The 26,027-nt window shown below is 38.1% G+C and overlaps 1 protein-coding gene across 1 annotated transcript in view; it reads left to right on the forward strand.

Annotated features, from left to right (window-relative positions):
* The first annotated feature begins 784 nt into the window (after positions 1-784).
* The window catches only part of ZNF879 (zinc finger protein 879), a 55,596-nt gene continuing 30,353 nt past the window's right edge, over positions 785-26,027 (forward strand). Inside the window, exons 1-5 of the mRNA XM_069540563.1 lie at positions 785-883; positions 1,961-2,027; positions 4,854-4,980; positions 5,435-5,530; positions 9,633-11,065. Of these exons, the coding sequence (XP_069396664.1) occupies positions 1,995-2,027; positions 4,854-4,980; positions 5,435-5,530; positions 9,633-11,065 (1,689 nt within the window). The 5' untranslated portion in view covers positions 785-883; positions 1,961-1,994. The remainder of the gene's footprint in view (positions 884-1,960; positions 2,028-4,853; positions 4,981-5,434; positions 5,531-9,632; positions 11,066-26,027) is intronic.

Below are 26,027 nucleotides of genomic sequence, written 5' to 3' on the forward strand. Positions count from 1 at the left end.
CAACCTATTTTGTCCAACTTAACTATTTTTACTTTGAAATATACTTGTCTTTGTAACATTGTGATCCCAGATTTCTTTTACATATTATTTTTCCGGGTATATCTTAATTCATCTCTTTATTTTCTACCTTAAGGTACCCTTTGATTTTAGGTCTGTTTTTGTAAACCGTAATGGTGGATATTTTAAAAAGCATTCATTCAACACTTATTGAATACGTATTATTTGGTATGTACAGTGCCAGACAATGAGGATGCAGTTGTAAAGAAGGGAAGTACAGTCAATACTGGAAGACAAGCTTTACAATTTAAAGGAACCCTTTTAAAAGAAGTAATGAGTGTCATGAAAAGGGCAATACTAGGTCTATGTTTTTGTTTTTACCCAATGTGTCAGTTAAAAAATATATCTTTTATCATAGGCTACAAAATTTAGACAATTTTTTTAATTCAAAAATTTGTTAGATTCTAAGTTTTCTCAATAACCAATAAGGAGCAGCAAACGTCTAGTCGTCCACATTTTCTATTACATATTCACTTTCCCTCCTACCATCATTGTCATCATAATTATGAATAAAAAGGGTGCGCGAGAGGACATGTGGTTACAGCAGAGGCTCCAACTTCCTCTGCCTTCTAGCAAGACTGCTTTTTCTAGCAAGACTCTAGCCTTCCCACCGTTGGCCCTTCTCGTACCCCGTAGAGTGCCGTAGAGTGCAGACGTCTGGGAAGTATAGTTCGAAAGGAAAAGCTCTGCGGTTCTCCTTTGCGCACGCGCATTTTTGTCCGGCGGCCTGGCGGCGGCGGCGGCGACAACAAATATCCCTGCTCTAGGTGTTCCCCTTGCCTGCAGTAAGGGCCGCAGCTTCGAGTCCCCGTCCTGGCGAGCCCAGGTACAGACTGCCGGTGAGAATGGGCCCGGGGTGTGCGCCTCCTACGGCGGGGCCAGGACAGAAGGCCAGCCGCGGCGCGAGCCCCAGCTCTGGGCGTGCTAGCCCAGGCGGCCTTGGCAGGTGAACGCAGCCCGAGGAGGGGGCGTTGCCCGGGGAGTCTCCCCGCCCGACAGCTGGGCCTATGCCTGGGGCAAGGCTCCTGGAGAAACGGCACTCGAAAAGAGATTGCAGCAAGCTGTGCCTTGTTTTCAGGGTTCGTGAACCCTGGGGCGGTTTTCACCTTTTTCCGTTGGTTGGTTTTTTCCCCCCTAGAGTTTAAACTTTATGTTTATCCGTTTTGGCCAACCTTGTTTTTTGACATTGTTCTAGAGTGAATCCTAAGTGATTTAACTGTTTACTTTTTTGTTTAGAGTAATTTTGTACGCTTGCAAAGTTACTTCCCTTTTCTCTAAATTTTAAATTCATTTCTAGCCAACGAAGCTATTTCTTCTAAGTCTTGTATTTTTGGGGGTGTGGGAGTAGGGAAGGTGGATAGGTAATGTTTCCTTTTATGTTTAAGGAGCTTTGATAACTCTTTCTTCGAAAGGAAACACAGTTTCCAAAACACAGCTAATTTTTGGTTGACTATTTCTGAAAAGGACATCAATTCTTAAAATGACTTTTGAAGAATTATTATATCATAATTACTGTAGCTCAAAGTACCTAAATGCAGGTGTGTGGAATATTTATGTCATTTCTCAATGATTAAACATTTCTGTGAGCCCGGTGTGACTGCCCTTTACACTGTTAATGCATATCAGATAGTTCTAAGCCCTTAGTTTGATTCCTCTTTATTCATAAACCACTGGCTGAAAGGTAGCAGGCCCAGTGACTGGCAGTCTTCTTACTGCCCACTCCTGGTTTTGGTGGTCAAGCACAGGGCCCCTCCCACTCAGGAATGCCTAGGCTTCCAGGTTCCTTCTGGTTTCCTTCTGCAAGGTGCTCAGTGTGTGGAGACTTCTCAACCTAGCCTAACCCTGATGAGGACGGGAGTGCAGACAGGATGGAGAGACCTCACAGTTTCTTTCAACGTTTCAGGTGCCTTCCCCAAGAGGAGCAGCAGGAGGGAGACATGGCCACAAGATTGTTGCCAGCCCAGGCTCTGGTATGTGAAGGCTTCTTTCTTGAACTACCTTCTGGGTTCAGAGGTGGGGAACATGCTTCATCCATTGTTGAGCTTTTCTAGGTAATGAAGCCCATTGAGGGACTAGAAGGCCTGGTAGTTGAGGAACTTCAGAAAGAAGGTGTTGCCTTTGCTGCAGGGCCAGTCTCATTTTGAATTTTCTACGTAACAGTTAGTGCTTGTTGACTAGGAAATGAATGGGCCCACAGGCCCCATGCCAGTGCCACACCCAGAGCTTTGTGTGGGATCCAGGTCTGTTTTGCCGTGGGGAGGGTAGAGACATGGGGGAGTCAGATCTTTCCATAATGCTAGGAAATCGAAGAGGAAGGTCTCTATCCTCAAGGTATTGAGAACCAGTCTACTCCAGTAATACCTGGTGAGGGTCCAGGTGATTTTCTAAGAAGATCCTAGAAAGAAGACCTCTGAGTCAGCAGGTGTGGTCAGGGATACTCCCTCCTATTGTGCGATTTTGCACATGCAAGCAGGATTAGGCTTGTACAGATGGTGAAAGGAAAAGAAGTCGCAATTTGGGCAGTGGTTTGCGGGGACAGATTCGGGAAGTGAGCCTTCCCTGAAGTGGGAAGCATCTGGTCCACAGTGATTTTTTTCCCTTCTTTGCCCTTTCACTTGGGGAACTATAATTAAAAACATAATCTCTTCCCAACCCAGGAAACCTTTCCACAAAGGTAGAAGAGAAAGAAAACACTTTTATTATTGAATAAACATTAAGCCAGAATGTAATGTGCATCACAGGCAATCCACTAAAGAGAGTGCAAAGACAGAAAACTCATTCTTATATAGGTAAGTGCTATAACCCAATTTCGCAATTTGGAAATTTGTCAGGTGACAAGTTAGGCCCATCTCCTCCCAGGAATTGGGAATGTTGGCGCATTCAAAGAAATGGTTGCCAGGTCCTTGAGGAAACAGTCCTGAGTTGTGAGACTGACAGATGGTTTATTTAGCTATTAAAAAGATTTACATACATTTGGTAAGGATGAAGAAAGAAATTCAGAAAGAAAATGGAGATTGGAGTGGGAGTCTTCTCACTTATTTCCAACAGCCTCTTAGTTTTGTTTTTGCCCTTATCAGTCAGAGAACATCCCTGGCCTTGTGATCTCCTTTCTGGGTTTTGGGGATAAAGAGAAAGTGTGGAAGTATTTCTGCCTCTAGAAATGTGTCCTAAGGAAATAGACTTTGCACACTTTTTTGTGATGTGCAGGGATGCTCAATCCAGAATTTTTAGGGTTACAAAAATGGAAACAACCTAAATGCCCACCAGTAGCTTAGTTACCTAAATGCCCACCAGTAGATTAGTTAAGTAAACCATCTAATAATCTATAAGTAATCTATACAGTGAGATGCTGGGCAGCAAATAAAAAATGTTGTTAGATAAAGTTACCTGTGTAACATTTTATTTTTGTTTAAACTTAGAGCCATATTATCATGTAAAAGTCTGAAAGAACATACAGCAAGAAGTTAATAAACCTTGTTTCTAGTGGTAGAAAGTTAGATTAACATTCCTTTTTCTTTTGCTTATTCCTAATTTGCTTAAAAAAAAAGATTCTTAATAATAAAAGAAAGGGGCCACTACTTTAAAAGAGGTGACTTGTGATGCAGTGAAGCGGGAGATGTTACTGAAGGCAAGTTCGTGTCCCTGATGCACAGTGAGGCAAAACTAACCAAAACGTCGGAGTTTGGAGTGGAAAAGGTTTATTGCAGGGCCAAGCACGGAGAAAGGATGGCTTGTTAAAAAAAACTTGAACTCCCTGACTGTTTTCGGGGATAAGTTTTTTTAGGGAAAATTTGGGGTGAGGGCTGCAGAGTGTGTGACTTTCTTCTGATTGGTTGGTGGTGAGGTAACAGGGCAGTGTCCAGGACTCTTGCGCTCAGCCTTAAGTAACATTCTCTACCTGGATGGGGGCCTTAGTTCCTGCAGAAGAACTCAAAGATACATTGTTATGTATGTCCCTTGAGCAGGAACCAGGACCCTACTTTTTGGCTGCACTGTTGTTTCTTGACAACAGAAACAGTTTCCTTTGTTTGTCTGTTCCTTTGTTTCTGCATTCCCTCACTTCCTTGATTAGCAACTGTTTGAATATGCTCTTTGGTGTTCAGGAAGGTCTAGGAAGCTGAAGCCCTTTTTCTACAAACAAGAAATGGGGGACATGGAAAGGCTCTTTGTATACAGCAGGGCCCCACAGGGTCCTGCTTGGTATCAGAGAGAGGTAGAACAAAGACTTCTGTGGTGGGGAGAGAGAGTCCCAACTGCAGCCTTCTCACCTGGCTCTTCAAAAATTGTGCAGCTCACCACGCTGGGCCCACTCCTGGGAAAGCCATGCTTGAGGCATTCTCCGAGCCTCCCTTACTGTGACTGTCAGTGTCCTCTTGCCCGGGACACAGATGGCCCACGGTGATGACAGAATCCAAGCACACCTATCCCTCCTTGAGTGAGTGTATTGGAGGCTCTAAAACCTTCTAAAACCCAATTCTCATGTCTCACCTGTAAAATGAGTTTGGTCTAGGTGATTGTACATGTCCATGTCTAGAGTTCAGTGTTTCCATCATTCTGATTTTATTTAATTATTTCAAGTGCTTTACCTTGTTTGGCTGCTGTGTTTCATTTTTCTGGGGACACAGTGCATCACTGACAGTAGATAGGTGACAAATATATATGTGATCAGTAATTGAGGGGTGGTAAGGAAGTATTCAGCCTGAAATGCTCAGAACCTAGAGTGGTGACAGTGTTGCTGCCCAGTCATCCCACAGAGGGTATGGCCCTGGGTGAGCAAGAATGGGTTTCTGTTACAGGAGTCTGTGACGTTCAGGGATGTGGCTGTGTTCTTCAGCCGGGATGAGTGGTTGCATCTGGACTCTGCGCAGAGAACCTTGTACCAGGAGGTGATGTTGGAGAACTACAGCACTCTGTTCTCGCTGGGTAAGGACCTTTCCTTGTGATGTAGAATCTGCTGGGGGAGCACCTTGGTGCCCTCTCCAGGGAGGACAGTTAGACGGCATGGCCAGGTTCAGCCCACAGGTGGACTCAGAAAGTAGCGGTTGCTATTGCCCTTGGCCGCCGGGACAAGTCTTGGCTTGGTAGAATTGGTGATGGGCATCCTCTCTGTGCTTTTCCTGTCTTCTGTCCCCTGAACTCTGTCCCTCTGGGTCTCACAGGAGGTTCCAGCTTAGAGGAGTGCACAGCCAGAGCCCTAACTTTCTTCCTGAGACCACCTCCTGGCCATCCTCTGGGAGCCCAATTTTAAACCCTTCTCAGAACAAATCTCTTTCCTCTCAACTGTCCCTCTGCCCCAGACTCTGGGGCTGGATCTGAGTGTCAGACTGGCCACTCATGTCTGCACCATGGATTCATTCTCTTTCTTGCTCATGAACAGGGATTCTGTTTTCCAAACCAAAAGTTATCCTCCAGTTAGAGCAAGGGGAAGACCCCTGGATGGTGGAAAATGGAGTTTCTCAAAGCACATGTCTAGGTGAGTGACAGTAATTGGGAAATGGGTATAGCATTTTCTGACTGCTTGGGCTTTGCTGATCAGTGAGGAGGCTGCACGCAGGAGATACTGATGAAGGCCCTCCTTGATGTACCAGGCCAGATGAGAAATGCTGGGAAGGGCATATCCTCACTTGACCTTTTTGAGTACTTGGTACAGCAGGTTCAGAGGGAGAGTTGAATTCTTCCAATATGGGTTGCATTTTTGTCATATGTCCTTTGTAATTTGAATGCAGAATATGTAATGCACTATGTAATGTGTAAAGGTTTGTGATACATATCTTCCCCCTTTTTTCTTGCTTTTACTGGATTGATTATTTTCTTAAATTATTTTCTTTTTATGGTCTGAACAAACCTTTTATCACTACAGTGCATTTCTCGTTGTCCCATCTTGGGTTTTTGCTTTGACTTATCTGTAACTTTTTACACGTTTCAGCTAAAAAAAATACAAAAAAAGAAAAAATAAACAAACAAAAAGTTGCATGTATATTTTGTACTATGCAAGAGAGAGAAAGCAAGGTTAGCAAAGTGGTAACAATTACTGAATTCAGGCAGAAGGTTTGCAGATGTTCAACATGCCTTTTCCCTAATTCTTTTGTGTGAAAAATTTTAAACTAATATGTTCCAGACCCTGGCTTCTAGGACATATCTCTCAATCTCTAAAATCCCTGTGGGTTGCTGAATCATAAGCTCTTGCTTTCTGTTCTACTTTGAATATTGTCTTTGTTTCTGACACCAGGGGATGGCTCGCTTTTTGAGTTTTGCTGCTTGTCCAGAATTTATTTCTCTTGATATCAAGAGATAGCCTTTCTATGTCAGTTCAGTCTTGTGTTTCTATTCATGAACTCTGTCTTCAGATTTTTTCCTTTGGTCTGACTAGAATATTTACTGAGTAATGTTTTCAGAAAGGTTCATGTGTACTGTATTTGTGCATGTCTAATATCAATTCTTTTACCTCTCCTGTGGGAATTATGTTTGGGATCTAGAGTTCTGGCATCAGTTTTTATTCCCAAGAATTGTTCAGACTTTGCTCCACTGTGTTGGGGCACTGAGTATTGTTGATTAAAAGTCCTCTGGAGTTTTTTTCCCCTCTGTTTCCTGTATAGAAAACATTTTCCCCCTTTTTTGTCTTCTGTCTAGAATATTATAAGATATCCTCTTTGTCTTTGGAATTCAGAAGTTTCATTAAGTTATATCAAGGAGGTTTGACTTTTTTGTTTTTGTTTTTAATATTATTTGGCATTCACGGGGCCCTTTGCTTTGAAGACCCAAGTCTTTTTTCAGTTCAGGGATCTTTTTTCTACCACATACTAAAATATATTCTGCCATATTCCATGGACAATTGGAGAAGCCTCACTGTAAGAATAACAATATAATAAAATAGAAATTCAATCAGAACTGTAGAAAATAAATGTATCTATTATAAGAACCGGGATGGTAGCCAAGGATGAGTTTCAAATTTGGCTGTGAGCTTTCTAGTTGGCAAAGAAATCATTAGTTTCAAATTGACTGTGTTCCTCTTTTGCAAGCATTAAAAAAAATTAATTATTTTAAATTTGTTTAAGGTGTGCATGCTATTGTAAAAAAAGAGGAGTAAAAAAAGGAGATTCACTTGACATTTTACCAACTGTGCTGAGCCATTGTTAATATTTTACTATTTATCTTTTCAGACTGTGAATATTTGTTTGAGTGTATTTGTACATGAGAGAGAAAGACACATGCACGCAGAGAAACAGATTGATTATACATATTGTTCTTGAATTTGTTTTTAATTATGAATGTCATTCAATTATTTAGCCATCATTGAATAGAGGTCTACTTCATTGAAAGAACTCTAGTGTATTGTTAAGCCATATTTTATTAAACAATCTTCCTTTTGGAAATTTTAGTTTCCCATTTTTCCCTATTAATATTGCTGTCATGGCTATGGAATACAAAAGTAAATATAAGGGGAAGAAGGTCTGAATAATTATAGCACAAAGGCATGAGCATTATGATTAAAAAGATTTCTTGAAAAACTACTCAACTTCATTATAAATCAATGAAATTCAAACTAAAGCAATGAGATACCATTTTTCTCTTTAATAGGGAATATTACCAAAGGTTAAGAAATACACATCCAGTGTTTTGCTACTGTTCTGAGCAATAAGCAATATCTTTAGTGGGATTTTGATTGGAAGTCTTTCTGGCTTTATTAAAATCAATCCCAGGCTTAGAAATTTATCTTAAGAAAATAATTCCATAATTGTGCAAAGTTGCAAAGATAGTGTAAAAGAATGTTTGTTATAACATGAGGCATTACTAGGAGTAACTAAAGCTAAATGACTCCAAAGGAGATTTATTAAATATGATATATTCATGTACTGGAATATTATGCAGCCATCAAAACGATGATGTCAGCCTACATTTATGGACATGGAGAGAGTTCATGATTTTTTTTTAAGTGAAGTGGGGGAGGGGGAAGTTTTAACCACTTTAATTTTTTATGTAAAAATGTTTTCTTTATATACAGAAAAATTTTGGTGAGCTGAATTCCACACATAGCAGTGATTATATTTGCATGAGGTGTTTATGGGTGAACTGTATTTTCATTTTTATAGTTTTCTGTATTTTCTTAATTTTTCTTACAATGATTATATATTTCCTTTTTAGTTAAGAAAATGAAAGCTCTTTCATAGGGTACATTCATTCCTTTTGAATCAGTGATCCCATTTCTTGCACTGTATCCTAAGTGATCAAAAAGGTAGACAGAAAATCATTTTCAAAAATGTAGTCTTCTCGCAGTACTTCCTATATGGCACCCATCTCCATTGAGTTCCCCAAGCCAAAAGCCATCATTCTTGAGTCTTCTCACTTATTCTGTACCCCCTATTCACAGGTGAACATACCTGTCATCTCTGCCTTTAAAATATCTCAGTGTGCGTGATTCTGCTACCATGCCAGTGCAGACTGCCATCACCTTCCTCCAGGAAGACTGTGGCAGCCTCCTAATTGGCTGCTCTATACCTGTCTTTGTTCTGTTTTCCTCTGCCCCCAATTACAGCCCATTTGTCACACAACCATCCCCCAGTGATCCTTAGAAGAAATTCCAAACACATTCTTATATCTTACAAGATGCCACATGATGTGGCCCCTGCCCACCTCATTTCCTCCCATTGTAGCACTCTCCCCTAGTTCCCTCTTGCCTAGGCCACACTTGTTCTTTATCTTCAAACACACGAAGCTTACTCCTGCCTTAGTGCCTTTGTAATGGCTCTTCTTTCTAGGTGGAATCATCTTTATACCCATGTTTTTTCATGGCCAGCTCTTGTGTGTTATTTAGATCTCATGTTTAATTTTATTTCCTCACCACCCAGTTTAAAATATCAGGTTGTTCACTCATACTACACATTGCCTTGTTTTTGTATATTTTCTTACAGTTCTCATTACTCCCAATACTTTATTTGGTTACTTGGTTATTGTCAGTGTTGGCTACTAGAATGTAAACCTTGTGAAAATTGGACTCTTATCTGGCATGTTCCCCGTAACCCTGAGTCTTGACCTTTGCATGGTAATACACAGTGGATACTCAGTAGATATTGTCTGAGTGAGTCAGTGAAGTTCATTACAACATTATGCATAGCACTCAAATGAGTCCCAGAACTTCAGTAGCTGAGGTCTGGTGTTTCAAAGAGCCTTTTAAGGGCAGTGCTTCTTCCACTTTTTGTTTATAGCCCCTCTGCAGTTTTCTCTTGGATTTGGCTTGAGTACACTGGTGGCTGACCTGGGAGATGAAGCTGAATAACAGTACAACCTGCTGTACACAGAAATGCTGTATACCCTGCTGACCTCTGCTTTGTTACTAGATCAGGCCTGGCTCTAATGGAAGAGCTGCCCTCTCAGTTACTCAGCCCACCCACACATAGGTTTCTTCAGACCCTTTCCCACCCAGGCACATCTTCCATCCTGCTTGTTTCTCTTGCTCTTCTTTTTTCATCCTTTTCTAAGGACTCCCAGGATACATTTGTTAGCCATCCTTGTATATGTTGATGTCATTTTTCTTTATTCTCAGTGCAACAGAGACTTACATGTTTCATTTATTTTAGGATGGGAGAGCTTGTTTGAAACCACAGTTTCTGAAGAAGAAAATCAGGAAGTAATGAATCAACTCATAGGTGATGGTCCTTTTGACTTCAAGTTGGGAGAAATTTACATAAATGAGGAAAAACTAGAGAATCAGCAAGGCAAAAAGAACAGACCTTTGAGGGGAGTCTTAGTTACCATCAAGAAAACCTGTATGAAGGAGAAGAGCTTTACAGGTATTGACCTTGGGAAAAATCTTGATCTAAAATTATCACTTATTAGAAAACCCAGAATTGTTTCCAGAGGAAGGAAACCCTGTTCACAGCAGTATTCAATTCTATTTAAACAGCTGGGAATCAACACAGTGCGTAAGTGTTACAAGTGTAGTATCTGCGGGAAAATCTTCCTCCACAGTTCTTCTCTGAGTAAACATCAGAGAATCCATACTGGAGAGAAGCTCTATAAATGTAAGGAATGTAGGAAAGCTTTTAGCCAAAGCTCATCTCTAACTCAGCACCTGAGAGTTCATACTGGAGAGAAGCCTTATATATGTAGTGAATGTGGAAAAGCCTTCAGTTTCACTACATCTCTCATTGGACATCAGAGAATGCATACTGGAGAGAGACCCTATAAATGTAATGAATGTGGAAAAACATTTAAAGGTAGTTCATCCCTTAATAATCACCAGCGAATTCATACTGGAGAAAAGCCCTACAAGTGTAATGAATGTGGGAGAGCCTTTAGCCAGTGCTCATCTCTCATTCAGCATCATAGAATTCATACTGGAGAGAAACCGTATGAATGTAGTCAGTGTGGGAAAGCCTTTACTTCAATATCGCGGCTAAGTAGACACCATAGAATTCATACTGGAGAGAAACCCTTTAATTGTAATGAGTGTGGAAAAGTATTTAGTTACCACTCAGCTCTTATTATACATCAGAGAATTCACACTGGTGAGAAACCTTATGCCTGTAAAGAATGTGGGAAAGCCTTCAGCCAAAGCTCAGCTCTTATACAACATCAAAGAATTCATACTGGAGAAAAACCTTACAAATGTAATGAATGTGGGAAAGCTTTCTCCTGGATTTCACGGCTTAATATACACAACAGAATCCATACTGGAGAGAAACCATATAACTGTAAGGAATGTGGAAAGGCCTTCAGTTCCCACTCAGCAGTTAATACTCATCGAAAAATTCATACTGGAGAGAAACCTTATAAATGTAATGACTGTGAAAAAGCCTTCAACCAAAGCTCAGCTCTCATTCAGCACCAGAGAATTCATACTGGAGAGAAACCATATAACTGTAAAGTATGTGGGAAAGCCTTTAGACAGAGTTCATCCCTTATGACACATACGAGAATTCATACAGGAGAAAAGCCTTATAAATGTAAAGAATGTGGGAAAGCTTTCAGTCAGAGCTCATCCCTTACAAATCATCAGAGGACTCATACTGTAGAAAAACTATAAGTTAAATGCATGGGGAAAAACCTTCCAACTGAAGTTAATTCCACATGAAATATCAAAGAATTCATCTTGGGGAGAAAATCATGAAGATTAGTTAATTGTGAATTAAACTTCAGAATTTAGACCTCATCAAACATCAGAGACTTTATGATGCAAGATAACCTTAGGAATATTAGGAAAGCTTCTATAAGATGTTGTTTTCATATATTCTTAAGTTATTACTGACTATAAAATAGAAAATTTGTCAGGTCAAAGGGTTAGTATTTTATTTTCTTTCTAGTGATGTATGATAACAGCCACCAGCTTTCACAGGCATCACTGGGAAGCATGTTGATTTATGGAAAAGTGCAGCCATAAAATCCAGACTTCAGATTAATCTAGTATTCTATTTTTTTGAAACTGCATTTGAGTGTTACACAAGCCAGTTGTACTAAGAAGAATGTATTGGAGAGGAAATGTAAGCAGGTGACCTGGAGCTACCTCACTGTCACTAAAATTTGTTTTTGTAAGAGTTTAAAAGCAACTTCTGTACTTGGTGGTTGTTAAAACTTTTGAGTTACTTCTCCCCTGCTTCCTAAGCCATTCACCTGAAAGTAAAATCACTCTGTAAACTGCAGGTATAAGTCCTTTGAGTTTTCTCCCCAACTATTCCAAACTCTGAATCAGATCTAAAGTCACATGATTTCAAATCACGGAAGGCATGATATTTCACTTGTTTTTCTCATAAGTTGATCACCTTTGCTGTACTAAGCTGAGAATTAGAGGTTGTTTAGATAACTGCTTTTGCAAGTTAATTTACTGATAAATGTTGTTAAAAATCATCTTGCAATGTAGCCATAGGGAGTATGACTCTTGGCCCCCAGGTTGTACCTGCTTCCTTGAGTTCTCTGGTTACCAGCCACCAGTAAGGCCCAGGAACAACATGGAACTTGGGTTGTCCTAGGAAGTCAAGTGAACAAGATAACTTTCACTCTTAAATTCTACCTTCACCTCCATCATGTGATGCTCTCTCCCTCGCACACTCTGAGGGCCACTAGACAAAAATTCAGGCTCTAAGTTCAGATGCTTTTTCCTCCAAAAAATGGGCTATGTGTTTTAACAAGTTATTTATCCCAGTAAAGCATTTCTAAAATGTGAACAATAATTTGAGCAAGCTAAAAACAAGTCATACTAAAATTGTTGAGCTTCACAGAAGTTCAGAGGTTAACATCCAGTTTTGCCAATTTTATCAGGAGTAGACAAGCAGTTAAGGACAGGAATACTCATTTCATTTTAAAAACTGTTAGTTTTTTTTTTCTATTTGCCAAGGTGCTAAAACAAAACAAAACAAAAACTCCAAAATGTTATTATTTTGGATGGAGATTTAGCAAAGCAAAAATCAGTGAATTCAGCTTTGCCTCCTAGGACTAATCAGTCTCATTGTTTCAGACTTGTGAGGAACAAACTCTTTTGGGTCATTTAGTACTCTACCTGCAATGTCTCTTTCCCAACAACCATTCTTTTAAATTCTCTAATTACCTAAGGAAAATTCCTAGGAAACACATAACTTCCCTATCTTAGTTTGGAGTGCTATACCAAAATACCAGAGACTGGGTAGCTTATAAACAACAGAAATTTATTTCCCACGATTATGGCTGGGGAGTCCAAGATCAAGGCACCAGCATGGCTGTATTGTGGTTAACCCTCTTCCTGGTTCATGTCTGGTGACTTCTCACTGTGTCCTCACATGGTGAGGGAGCTGTCAGGGACCTCTTTTATAAGGTCATTGATCTATTCATGAGGGAGGTACCCTCATGATCATCATCACCCAATGCCCCACTTCCTAATACCATCACCTTTGGAGTTGAATTTCAACATGAATTTTGAGGGGACACAAACTTTCAGACAATAGCATTCCCTAAGTATCAATAGTCCTAAAATCATCAAAAAATTAAATAAAATCACGCAAAATATTAAGCCTAGTTATTTTTAAAGCGAGGTCTATCAAACTTGAGTGTAACAGATTAAGTCTTTTGCAGGATCTTTCAGATGATTCTAATATAACCCAGTACAAAAATCAGACAAGGAAAATACAAGACAGAAAAATTGCAGGCCAATATCATCTATCAACAGAAATGTAAAAATCCAAACAAAGCATTAGCAAATGTAAACCAAAGTACCTAAACATAGATAACACATGATAAATACAGAATTTTCATGGGAATGCATGGGTTATTTTAACATTAGGAAACTTACAGATGCTGTGCACTACCTTAATATTAACAGAAGTCCATATGTTCATCTCAATACATGTAGGAAAAAACCCAAAATACTCAGTACCTACTCATGATAAAAACTTTTAGCCAAGCAGCAGTAGAAAGGAACTTTCTAACCAGATAAAAAGGTATTTAACAAAAAACCTGCTGAAAAAAATAATAAAAGGTTAGAAGTATTCATGACATGATGAGTATGGGGAAAGAATGAACTACCCAATAATGGTTCTAAGAAGCAGAAATGGTTCATGCACATACAAAAAAAAAAAAAAAAAAAAAGGATGCCTACCCTCACCATATCAAGAGTTATATGATTTTGGAAGAATATGTAAGGAATAACTTTATGACCTCAAGATAGGGAAGGATTTTTTAAAACAGGATACAAATAAGGTATATAAAATATTTATATTATTTGCTCACATTGAAATAAGGAACTTATGCTTATCAAAATATACCAAAAAGGAAATGAAAAATCAAGACACAAAACAGAAGGAAATCTTTCCACAGCATGCCCAATATGTTTTCTGGAAATTTTGAATAATTTGTATGGATCAATTAAAAAGGAAAACTTGGGACTTCCCTGGTGGCACAGTGGATAAGACTCCACACTCCCAATGCAGGGGACGTGGGTTCAATCCCTGTTCAGGGAACTAGATCCCACATGCATGCTTCAACTAGGGAGCTGGTGAGCTGCAACTACGGAGCCTGCCTGCCACAGCTAAGACCTGGCACAACCAAATAAATAGTAAAAAATAAATAAAGAACAACAACAAAAAAGAAAAACAATAGAAAAAAGTGATCTGAATACATGACTACTTATTTCATAGAAGAGGAAATACAAATTTCCAAAAACATGAAAAGATGCTTAACTTCATTAGTTTAAAAATGTAGATTAGGACCACAGGCATGATTTTAAAGTACACATGAGCAAATATAAGATGTATGACAATACTGAGTTTTGGAATGTATGTGGAATAACTGGCATTCATACTCTACTAGTGGGAGTATAAACTGATACAGGTCATGACATCTTGCAAAGTTGAACACCTGCTTGTTGTAATACACAGGCACCTATACATGCTACATAAATGTTTGCAGATGAGCACCAAGAATTATGTGTAAAGACATACTGATCATAATAGCAAATATTTGGAAGTAGTCTTCTGAATGTCCATTAGTAGGAGAATGGATACACTTTAGAGTATTAACACGGTAAACAGCAATGAAAATTGATGAACCAACGCTATATACAAAACTTTGATGAATTGTAAAACATGCTGAATTCTAAAGTCATAGGAAGCTACATGTGGTATATCATTTTTTTGCAAAATTAAGTTTATACTAAGTGATATGTACATGTAGTGAAGATCATAAAAACAGCAAGTGATTGGATGAGACAGTGTTTTAGTTATTGTTAACCCCCAAAATGCAGAAGACTGCAAATAAGAAAAAAGAGTTTGTTTGAGGTCCTAAGAATTGCAACTCGAGAGGCATAGATTCTAGCAGCCACTCAAATATGTTCGGAGGGAAATAAAAAATGGCTAGGGTTTATAAAAACAACAGACAAAAACATCCCAGTAACATTATATACACGTTATTTTTAGAGAACTACGATTGGTGGCATTCAGTCACTTGGGGACAGCAGATTGGTTGCTAAGCTGTGGTCTCGAGGGAGAAAAGAAAACAAGTTCCATAAAAAAAATAAGTTCCAGATGGTCTCAGGATGGCTGTGTCAAAAGTTTGTATTGCATCCGGGGGTGGATGTGTGTAAGTTCTACTTCCTTAGTGGCCTCCTGGCTCCATTTTAGATCCCTTTGACATAAGTAACTCCATTTTGTTGTTCATGGCCCACATTATCCACTACTGTGTAACAACTCTCCCCAAAATTTACTGGCTTAAAAAACAAGTTATTAATATCTGTCTTGGTTCCACGTTTGGGCTCAGCTGGGCAATTCTTACTTAGAGTGTCTAATGTGTTTGCGCTCAAGTGGCAGCTGGGGTTAAAGGCATGACTGGGCTTGATACCCAAGGTGGCGGGCCGTTGTTGATGACTGCCAGGTGGGAGCATGGTTGGGCTTCTGTGTGGCTTGAGCTTCTCACAGAAAGGTGGCTGGTTTCTGAGAGGGAGTGTCCCTAGAGCAAGCATTCTGAGCGACGTAGGTAGAAGCGGCAAATCTTATAACTCAGTTTTGGAAGTCACAACATTAATTCTGCTGAATATTATTGATCAAAAATTATTCACAGATTTGGCCCAGATTCAAGGGGAGAAGATTATAGAAGGGCATTAATACCAGGGGGCATGGTTCATTGGGTGACCATATTTGGTGACTACCACATAAACACAAAATTCTGGATGGTAATTACCTCAGGGTGTGAGGCAAGGAAATGACTTGGGAAGGAACAGAGAATTCCTCAGCTTGCTTGATGCCTGAAAGAGGCTCCCTTGTCAAGAAGAGGCTGCCCAGGCCAGCTAGAATGATGGCCAGTGTGTATGTCAGTAAAAATAATTAAGTATAAATTTTTGGTCCAACACTGTACTGCGTGACTTGAGAGAGAATAAAGCAGACATCTTCATGCCTGATCACCCTGGATAAAGTGAACATGTAGTTTAAGATAAAGTTTAAGGAACAAATAGTTTAAGGATAAAGTTTAGGATAAAGTTTAAGATGTAATGACCTCAGATGTTGTACCAAGGGCTATTCCAAAGTGATTAACATTCTTCAGGCCACTGTTAAATTTAAATGTGTCTCATTAACAGAACCATCAACATCTCCCTCCTGTCTGCACCTTCTCCTTCTCATTCATCTCCCTAGATCACCAGAGGAAGAGAATATTGGTTCCTATCACAAGTAAGGAAACGTAGTAAACCAAAACATGTGCATCATAAGAGAACAAGGCAAAGAAGTAACAATCATCATTAAGCTATCGGTAGGTTTTTCTTTGCCTAATTTCTCTTATTCTCAGAGACTTGTTCAGAATCTAGGCAAAAGAGAAAAATGTCCATTTTCATAGCTTCTTAATAGGCCATTTTCAAAGCAGCCTGAAAAAGCAAACTATGCTTTAAGTTTTGTGATAATTGACATGCCTGATATATTTACAGTGTTCAAAGTGATTAAATTATTTAAAATATTCATCTTTTCAAGCGCTTTGGGTTACATTATCAAACATGTTTTCTCATGAAGAGATCTGTGAAATGAATAGATCATTTTATTTCTCAGCTGTCGCTCCATTGAATTTATCAAATATTTCCTCATGATTAGATTTTGCTTTTTGGTAAGAAAGTCACCAAAGTAATATGATATTCATCTCAGTACATTATATTATCACATTAGGAGGCTTGTGATGTTGAGTTAACCTGTTCCTGGGAAATTTAACTTTGCTCTGTTGGTTAAGGTGGTATCAACCTAATTTCCCACTGTAAAGTTACCGTTTTTCTCATCGTAATCTTTAGTACCTTGAAAGGAAATCCTAGAGTGTATGCATGTATATTTTTACTGGTCAAACTCCCCTCCACTAGTTTTAGCATCTATTGATGGCACTTGCTGTAATCAATTATTATTATAATGGTTTCCAAATGGAAATTATCTAATTCCATCATTCCTTCTACACTTATTAACTGGCTTTCTACTTTAGGGAAGAGTTTTATCTTCTATTTGTTTCTATGACTCTGGAAGCACAGTTTCTTATTATATTCAATGGACTGTAATCTGCTAATATTATTTATTTTGATGCTGAAATTGTCACATACTTAGCCTCTGAGATTCCCTGCAAGCTGGTATCTGTGTCCTTTCTGTCACAACAAGCTTAGAATTGTGTCCAAGATTTGTAATTCAAGTACACCTACTTCTTGCTGTGTAGCAAAGTATGATTTATTAACTAGATGACTTGAGGGTTGGGGAGAAGAATTGTGGGGTCAAAAATAAGTGGGGGGATTTTCTCTTTTTCTTCTGCAGTATCTTATATTTCCTCCTCTTGCTACTTTCCCCCTTGAAACATGGTTTCCACACCTCTATTTTCTGTTAACAATGTTCCCCCGAAGCATTACCTTCCCACTAATGCCTCCTTGCATCCTGCATATACTTAAAAAAATTTTGTAAAATATTTATAGCTTAAAATGTATCATTTAACCATTTTAACGTGTACAGTAGCATTGAGTGCATTCACAATGTGGGTGTAACTATCACCAAAATGTATTTCTAGAACTTTTTCTTCATCTCAAACAGAAACCCTGTACTCATTGAGTAATTCTCCATTTTCCCCTTCCCTCAGCCCTTGGTAACCTCTATTCTGCTTTCTGTCTCCAATAATTTGCCTTTTCTAGCTAGTTCATATAAGTGGAATCATACAATATATTTCTTTTTGTGTTTGGCTTATTTCACTTAGGGTAATGTCTTAAAGATTCATCCACGTTGTAGCATGTTATCAGAATTTCCTTCCTTTTTTAAAGGCTGAATAAAATTCCATTGTATGTATAGACCACATTTTGTTTGTCCATTCATCTGTCAATGGACATTTGAGTTGCTTCCACCTTTTGGCTATTGTAAATAATGCTGCCATGAGCACTGGCATACAAGTATCTGTTTGACTCCGTGCTTTCAATTACTTTCCCTATAGTTTTGCCTTTATAGAATATCGTATGTCTGGCTGCTTTTTCTTAGGCTAGTACATTTGAGATTTCCCCCATGTTGTTGTATCAGTATTTTGCACCTTTTAATTGCTGAGTGGTATTCCATTATATGAATGTACCACAGTTTGTTTATCCATTCTCCACTTGAGGAACAATTGGGTTATTTCCGATTTTTGGAAGTTATGAATAAAGCTGCTACAAACAATTGGATACAGGTTTTTGTGTGAACATTAAGTTTTCATTACTCCTCGTGTAAATACCTAAGAGTGTGGGATTGCATAGTTATTTGAGAAGTGAATATTAACCTTTATAAGACACTGTCAAACTGTTTTCCACAGCGGCTGCAGCATTTCACATTCTCATCAGCAATGCACAAGGGTTCTAGTTTGAATGTGGATTCTTCTACATCTTCACCAACACTTGTTAACAGTTGCTATTTTTTTTTATATATAATAGCCATTCTAACAGGTGTGAAGTGGTATCTCATTGTGGTTATGAGTTGTGTTCCTCTAATGCCTAGGGATATTGAGCATCTTTTAAGATGCTTATTGGCCATTTGTATGTCTTATTTGGAGAGCTGTCTATTTGAAACCTTTGCCCATTTTTGTTTTTTTTAACCATTTATTTAATGATTTTAATTAATTAATTATGACTGCGCTGGGTCTTAGTTGCAGCACACAGGATCTTCGTTGCGGCATGCAGCATATTTTTTAGTTGCAGCATGCGGTCTTCTTAGTTGCGGCATGCAAACTCTTAGTTGCAGCAGGCATGCGGGATCTAGTTCTCTGACCAGGGATCGAACCCAGGCCCCCTGCATTAGGAGCACAGAGTCTTACCCACTGGACCACCAGGGAAGTCCCCGGCCCATTTTTTAATTGCATTGTTTTGTTGTTGTTGTTATTGAGCTATGGAAGTTGTTTATATGTCCTGCATGTACTTCTAAGTACTTACATATAGTTCTCTTATACACTGTAAACTTTTGCATATTTTCACACATAGGCTGTACTTTCTCTTTCTGGTGGTGGTTTTAATATCAATTTTAGGAACACCACTACCTCTTCTCTTTTCTGTTGCATATTCTTTATTGTTTTTTTAAAGGATATGATGGAAGTTTTAGATTATACCACCATCGCTACCTCACCTCCAAGAATTACCTGAAGAAACATTTTTGTTATCCAATTTCCACAGAATTTCTTCCTGATTTTTATTTCTCTTTATTCCAACAATATTCTTTAAGTGCTTATTATGTGCCATATCCAAAAAAGTTTGTTGTTTCTGTAACAGAGCAAAACCTTGTCATGCCTGTGGCAAGAAGTCTAAAAGCAGCCAGTGCTCCAACATTTGCTTTGTGATCTCTGCTTCAGTAGCAAGATATGGGCAAAGGGAAACAAGCTAGCAGAGCTTCAGTTTCTTTCAAGCAAATAGATTATACACAATAAAAAATTGTATGTTTTCATGACTCACCCCATAAAAGTTGTGATGGAAAAACCAGGATAGAATTACAGCTTGGATTCCTGTTTTTCAATACCATCCAGCCTGCACATTTCTTCACTTAGGTCAATGGGATTATTTTTTCTAAACAAATATTTGCAGTCATTCTTAAATGTGCTTTTACAAAAATCCTTTAAACTTCTATGAGTTCATACAGGACAGGAAGATATAAATAACTTATTGCATGTTTCTATCACTCAGGTTTGCAGTAGTATCTGTATGGCATTTTAAACAGTATACGCCCTTGTGTCTCCCCAATCTAGCCAGTCCATCAACCTCAATTCCACATGTACACAGGGATGGATGTTGTTAAGATAATCAGCTGATTAAGAGAATAAGATGGAAGAGGAGCTGTAATTTAATTTTAAACACTATGCATGTACTTCAATTTAGCCTTTCAAATTTTGAATACTTGGGAAGAATTCCCATTTTCCGTTTTCTAAAATTATTCTTTTAATTTCCCCATTGTACAGAAAAGGAAGGGAAAAAGGGAGGAAGGGAGGGAGGAAGGAAGGAAAAAAATAGTCCACCTTCAGTTACACCACAATGGACCCAAGGAACCTGCTGGGTCAGGATATTGGGTTACTTACTATTTCATGGATATCATATGCAGTGCAGACATTTTTTCAAACAAAGTAGATGGTCACTTCTTTTAAAAGGATAAACTACATTAGAAAGAGAAAGTGGAGAAGGATAGTCACTTTGTAAACTGGATTCTGTAAGCTTGGAAGATAAATTTGAAGATTCCTCCCAGAAAATGGAGGAAAGGACAAAGAATTAAGTGTGAGGTTTGCACATTGACATGAAAGCCAGACATCAAGAATAACAGTTTAATATGTTGCCAATGAAGAAAGCAGAAAAAAATAGAACAGAGTCTTATCCTTTCTTTGTGCCCCAGACAATAATAATGGAAAAAACCCAGATCATAAATAAATGAAAAAGAAATGAAGGAAACAATAACACAGATCAATAAAACTAAATGCTGGTTCTTTGAGAAAATAAACAAAATAGATAAACCATTAGCCAGACTCATCAAGAAAAAAAGGGAGAAGACTCAAATCAATAGGATTAGAAATGAAAAAGGAGAAGTAACAACTGACACTGCAGAAATACAAAAGATCATGAGAGATTACTACAAGCAACTCTATGCCAATAAAATGGACAACCTGGAAGAAATGAACAAATTCTTAGAAATGTACAACCTGCCAAGACTGAATCAGGAAGAAATAGAAAATATGAACAGACCAATCACAAGCACTGAAATTGAAACTGTGATTAAAAATCTTCCAACAAACAAAAGCCCAGGACCAGATGGCTTCACAGGTGAATTCTATCAAACATTTAGAGAAGAGCTAACACCTATCCCTCTCAAACTCTTCCAAAATATAGCAGAGGGAGGAACACTCCCAAATTCATTCTACAAGGCCACCATCACCTTGATACCAAAACCAGAAAAGGATGTCACAAAGAAAGAAAACTACAGGCCAATATCACTGATGAACATAGATGCCAAAATCCTCAACAAAATACTAGCAAACAGAATCCAACAGCACATTAAAAGGACAATACACCATGATCAAGTGGGATTTATTCCAGGAATGCAAGGATTCTTCAATATACGCAAATCAATCAATGTGATAAACCATATTAACAAATTGAAGGAGAAAAACCATATGATCATCTCAATAGATGCAGAGAAAGCTTTTGACAAAATTCAACACCGATTTATGATAAAATCCCTGCAGAAAGCAGGCATAGAGGGAACTTTCCTCAACATAATAAAGGCCAAATATGACAAGCCCACAGCCAACATCATCCTCAATGGTGAAAGCTGAAAGCATTTCCACTAAGATCAGGAACAAGACAAGGTTGCCCACTCTCACCATTCTTATTCAACATAGTTTTTGAAGTTTTAGCCACAGCAATCAGAGAAGAAAAGGAAATAAAAGGAATCCAAATCGGAAAAGAAGAAGTAAAGCTGTCACTGTTTGCAGATGACATGATACTATACATAGAGAATCCTAAAGATGCTACCAAAATACGACTACAGCTAATCAATGAATTTGGTAAAGTTGCAGGATACCAAATTAATGCACAGAAATCTCTGGCATTCCTATACACTAATAATGAAAATCTGAAAGTGAATTCAAGAAAACACTCCCATTTACCATTGCAACAAAAAGAATAAAATATCTAGGAATAAACCTACCTAAGGAGACAAAAGACCTGTATGCAGAAAATTATAAGACACTGATGAAAGAAATTAAAGATGATACAAATAGATGGAGAGATATACCATGTTCTTGGATTGGAATAATCAACATTGTGAAAATGACTCTACTACCCAAAGCAATCTACAGATTCAATGCAATCCCTATCAAACTACCACTGGCATTTTTCACAGAACTAGAACAAAAAATTTCACAATTTGTATGGAAACACAAGAGACCCCAAATAGCCAAAGCAATCTTGAGAACGAAAAATGGAGCTGGAGGAATCAGGCTCCCTGACTTCAGACTATACTACAAAGCTACAGTAATCAAGACAGTATGGTACTGGCACAGAAACAGAAAGATAGATCAATGGAACAGGATAGAAAGTCCAGAGATAAACCCACGCACATATGGTCACCTTATCTTTGATAAAGGAGGCAGGATTGTACAGTGGAGAAAGGACAGCCTCTTCAATAAGTGGTGCTGAGAAAACTGGACAGGTACATGTAAAAGTATGAGATTAGATCACTCCCTAACACCATACACAAAAATAAGCTCAAAATGGAATAAAGACCTAAATATAAGGCCAGAAACTATCAAACTCTTAGAGGAAAACATAGGCAGAACACTTTATGACATAAATCACAGCAAGATCCTTTTTGACCCACCTCCTAGAGAAATGGAAATAAAAACAAAAATAAACAAATGGGACCTAATGAAACTTCAAAGCTTTTGCACAGCAAAGGAAACCATAAACAAGACCAAAAGACAACCCTCAGAATGGGAGAAAATATTTGCAAATGAAGCAACTGACAAAGGATTAATTTCCAAAATTTACAAGCAGCTCATGCAGCTCAATAACAAAGAAACAAACAACCCAATCCAAAAATGGGCAGAAGACCTAAATAGACACTTCTCCAAAGAAGATATACAGACTGCCAACAAACATATGAAAGAATTCTCAACATCATTAATCATTAGGGAAATGCAAATCAAAACTACAATGAGATATCATCTCGCACCAGTCAGAATGGCCATCATCAAAAAATCTAGAAACAATAACTGCTGGAGAGGGTGTGGAGAAAAGGGAACCCTCTTTCACTGCTGGTGGGAATGTGAATTGGTACAGCCACTATGGAGAACAGTACGCAGATTCCTTAAAAAGCTACAAATAGAACTACCATATGACCCAGCAATCCCACTACTGGGCATATACCCTGAGAAAACCATAATTCAAAAAGAGTCATGTACCAAAATGTTCATTGCAGCTCTATTTTCAATAGCCTGGAGTTGGAAACAACCTAAGTGTCCATCATCGGATGAATGGATAAAGAAGATGTGGCACATATATACAATGGAATATTACTCAGCCATAAAGAGAAACGAAATTGAGCTATTTGTAATGAGGTGGATAGACCTAGGGTCTGTCATACAGAGTGAAGTAAGTCAGAAAGAGAAAGACAAATACCGTATGCTAACACATATATATGGAATTTAAGAAAAAAAAATGTCATGAAGAACCTAGGGGTAAGACAGGAATAAAGACACAGACCTACTGGAGAATGGACTTGAGGATGTGGGGAGGGGGAAGGGTGAGCTGTGACAAAGCGAGAGAGAGGCATGGACATATATACACTACCAAACGTAAGGTAGATAGCTAGTGGGAAGCAGCCGCATAGCACAGGGATATCAGCTCGTTGCTTTGTGACCGCCTGGAGGGGTGGGATAGGGAGAGTGTGAGGGAGGGAGATGCAAGAGGGAAGAGATATGGCAACATATGTATATGTATAACTGATTCACTTTGTTATAAAGCAGAAACTAACACACCATTGTAAAGCAATTATACCCCAATAAAGATGTTAAAAAAATAATAATAATGGAAAAAACCAATTGCTAGATACAGGGAAAAAAATAGAAATACTTAAAGATACAGGAAATAAAGGGGGGGTTTATAAAAGTCAATGTACAGAAATAAATAAACAGAAGAAGATTACCTATAAGAGAAGAAAAATGAAATTGGCCTCAGATATCTCCAGAAAATTAAGTAAAAGAGGCCCATGGAATAACTGAGAGGACACAAATAAAAACTAGGCTGTATCAACGTGAAAAAACCCAGAAATGTCAAGACCAAAAGAGAAAATTAAGGAAGTGATGGTATAGACATGGTCAATAGAGAAACAGATTAAATATAAATTTAATTACAAATAAATATAAATTATAAAACTCAAGGAAATTGCCAAAATTCATAGTTGAGAGAGAAAATGGAATATGGAAGTACGAAAATTAGATAGGCCTATTAGCTCATATTTTTTAAAATTTTAAATGGGACAGAAAATTAAATTGCATTTGGTTTAAAGTGTAAGAAATTAATAAACAGAAAACTCAATTAAATAGAAATGGGAGACTAGAAGGGAGTGCTCTCACCCCTACAATAGGAAGAGCCCAACAGGAAAAGAAAAGACTTCCCCTTCTTTCCTGGAAGGAGCTCAGCCAATGAGAGTCTGTCAGGACTCAGCCAATGAAAAAGCCATGGGCTCTTTCTTTATAGCCCTCTCAACTTCCTTTTCCCCTCTATAAAAAAGTTCTCCTCTCCATTTTTGCTGAGGACTTGCACAACCATATTTACAGACCCCAAATTGCAATTCTTTGCTAATCCTGAATAAACACATTTTCGCTGGAGAAAAAACTGGCAGTCTATTTGTTTTAGGTCAACAAAAGGAAGTCAAGAGATAAGCTAATCCTTAATTTTTATAACCAGAAAAACAGAACATAAAGAATATTTTTTAAAGTGTAATATTACCAGGACAATTTAAAAGGAATATATATAATTCATAGTTGAAAAACATTATATTCCAATGTTCTTAACATCTTCATCTTTTCCATATTTTGAATTTTTACTTTTTCCAACCACTTCTCATAACTTCTACTCAGTCCAAACTGCTGTTTTCTCTCACAGATTTACCACAAAAGCCTTCTAACTAGTCCTAGTCTCTCTACTTCTTACTTTGAACTTTTAGTTTATTGTCGGCACAGCAGTCAGCATGATCACTAAAAAAAAATGGACATAAGAGTATGTCTCTCCAGTGCCCAGAGCATTCTCTTGAGAATAAAATCCAGTGACATAATGACAAATAAGAGCCTATAAATTCTAGTCCTCTTGCCGCTGATCCCCTTCTTCTCTTTCCCTCCTTATTTCTGTTTTCCTTATTGTTCCTTAAACACGCCAGGCATGCTCCCACCTCAGGGCATCTGCTTGTTAGTCTATCAGAAAGCCTTCCCCCAGATATTTAGCTTGGCTCACTTCTCATCTTCTGCAGGTTCTTCTTCAAATGTCACCTTGTTGGTCAAATGTTTCATAATCACTTTGTGTAAAATTGTAAAATTCCTCTCCCACCAAGGTTCCTATTCCCCTTTCTTGTTCTTGTTAGTACTCATCACTTTCCAAACACATACTATTTATTTATTTACTTTACTGAAGTATAGTTGATTTACAATGTTGTGTTAGTTTCTGGTGTACAGAAAAGTGATTCAGCTATGCAGCTATACATATTCTTTTTCAGATTATTTTCCTTTATACTTTATTACACAATATTGAATATAGTTCCCTGTGTTATACAGTAGGACCTTGTTTATTTTATATATAGTAGTTTGTATCTGCTAATCGCAAACTTCTGATTTATCCCTCCTCCACCCCTTTTCCCTTTGGTGTAACTATAAATTTGTTTTCTGTGTCTGTGAGTCTGTTTCTGTTTTGTAAATAAATTCATTTGTATCATTTTTTAGATTCCACATATAAATGATATCATATGGTATTTGTTTTTCTCTGCCTGACTTACTTCACTTAGTATGATAATCTCTAGGTCTATCCATGTTGCTGCAAATGGCATTATTTCATTCTTTTTTATGGCTGAGTTATTTTTGTTATTATTTTTCTTCTTTCTCTCCCATGAGAATTTAAGCTGCATGAATGCAGAGGTTTTGCCAGGTTTATTTACTGGTCTATTTCTAGCATCTACAACAATGCCAGGCGCAAGACAGGTGTTAAATATACTTTTCTTTGTTCAATGAATGAATAATGGAATCATACAGCAGTGAAAATGAAGTTTTCATATATCAAGATAGGTGAACCTAATAAGTGTTCATGTTGAGCATGTAAGTCACAGAAGAACATATAGCAGATTCTGTTTATATAAATATCAAACACCTTGCAAAAGTAAACACTGTTTTAGGGACGCATACATATTGAGACAGACTGGGACTGGGACCTTTTGCTGTAGTGCTGCAATGCTTGCACCTGGGCACACCTCTCCTCCAGCAACAAAGTACAAAGAAACTATATGGGACTAAAAATAACTGCTTGCATGTGC

Source organism: Delphinus delphis, chromosome 3 (genome assembly GCF_949987515.2).
Source record: "Delphinus delphis chromosome 3, mDelDel1.2, whole genome shotgun sequence".
Classification (NCBI taxonomy): Eukaryota; Metazoa; Chordata; class Mammalia; order Artiodactyla; family Delphinidae; genus Delphinus; species Delphinus delphis.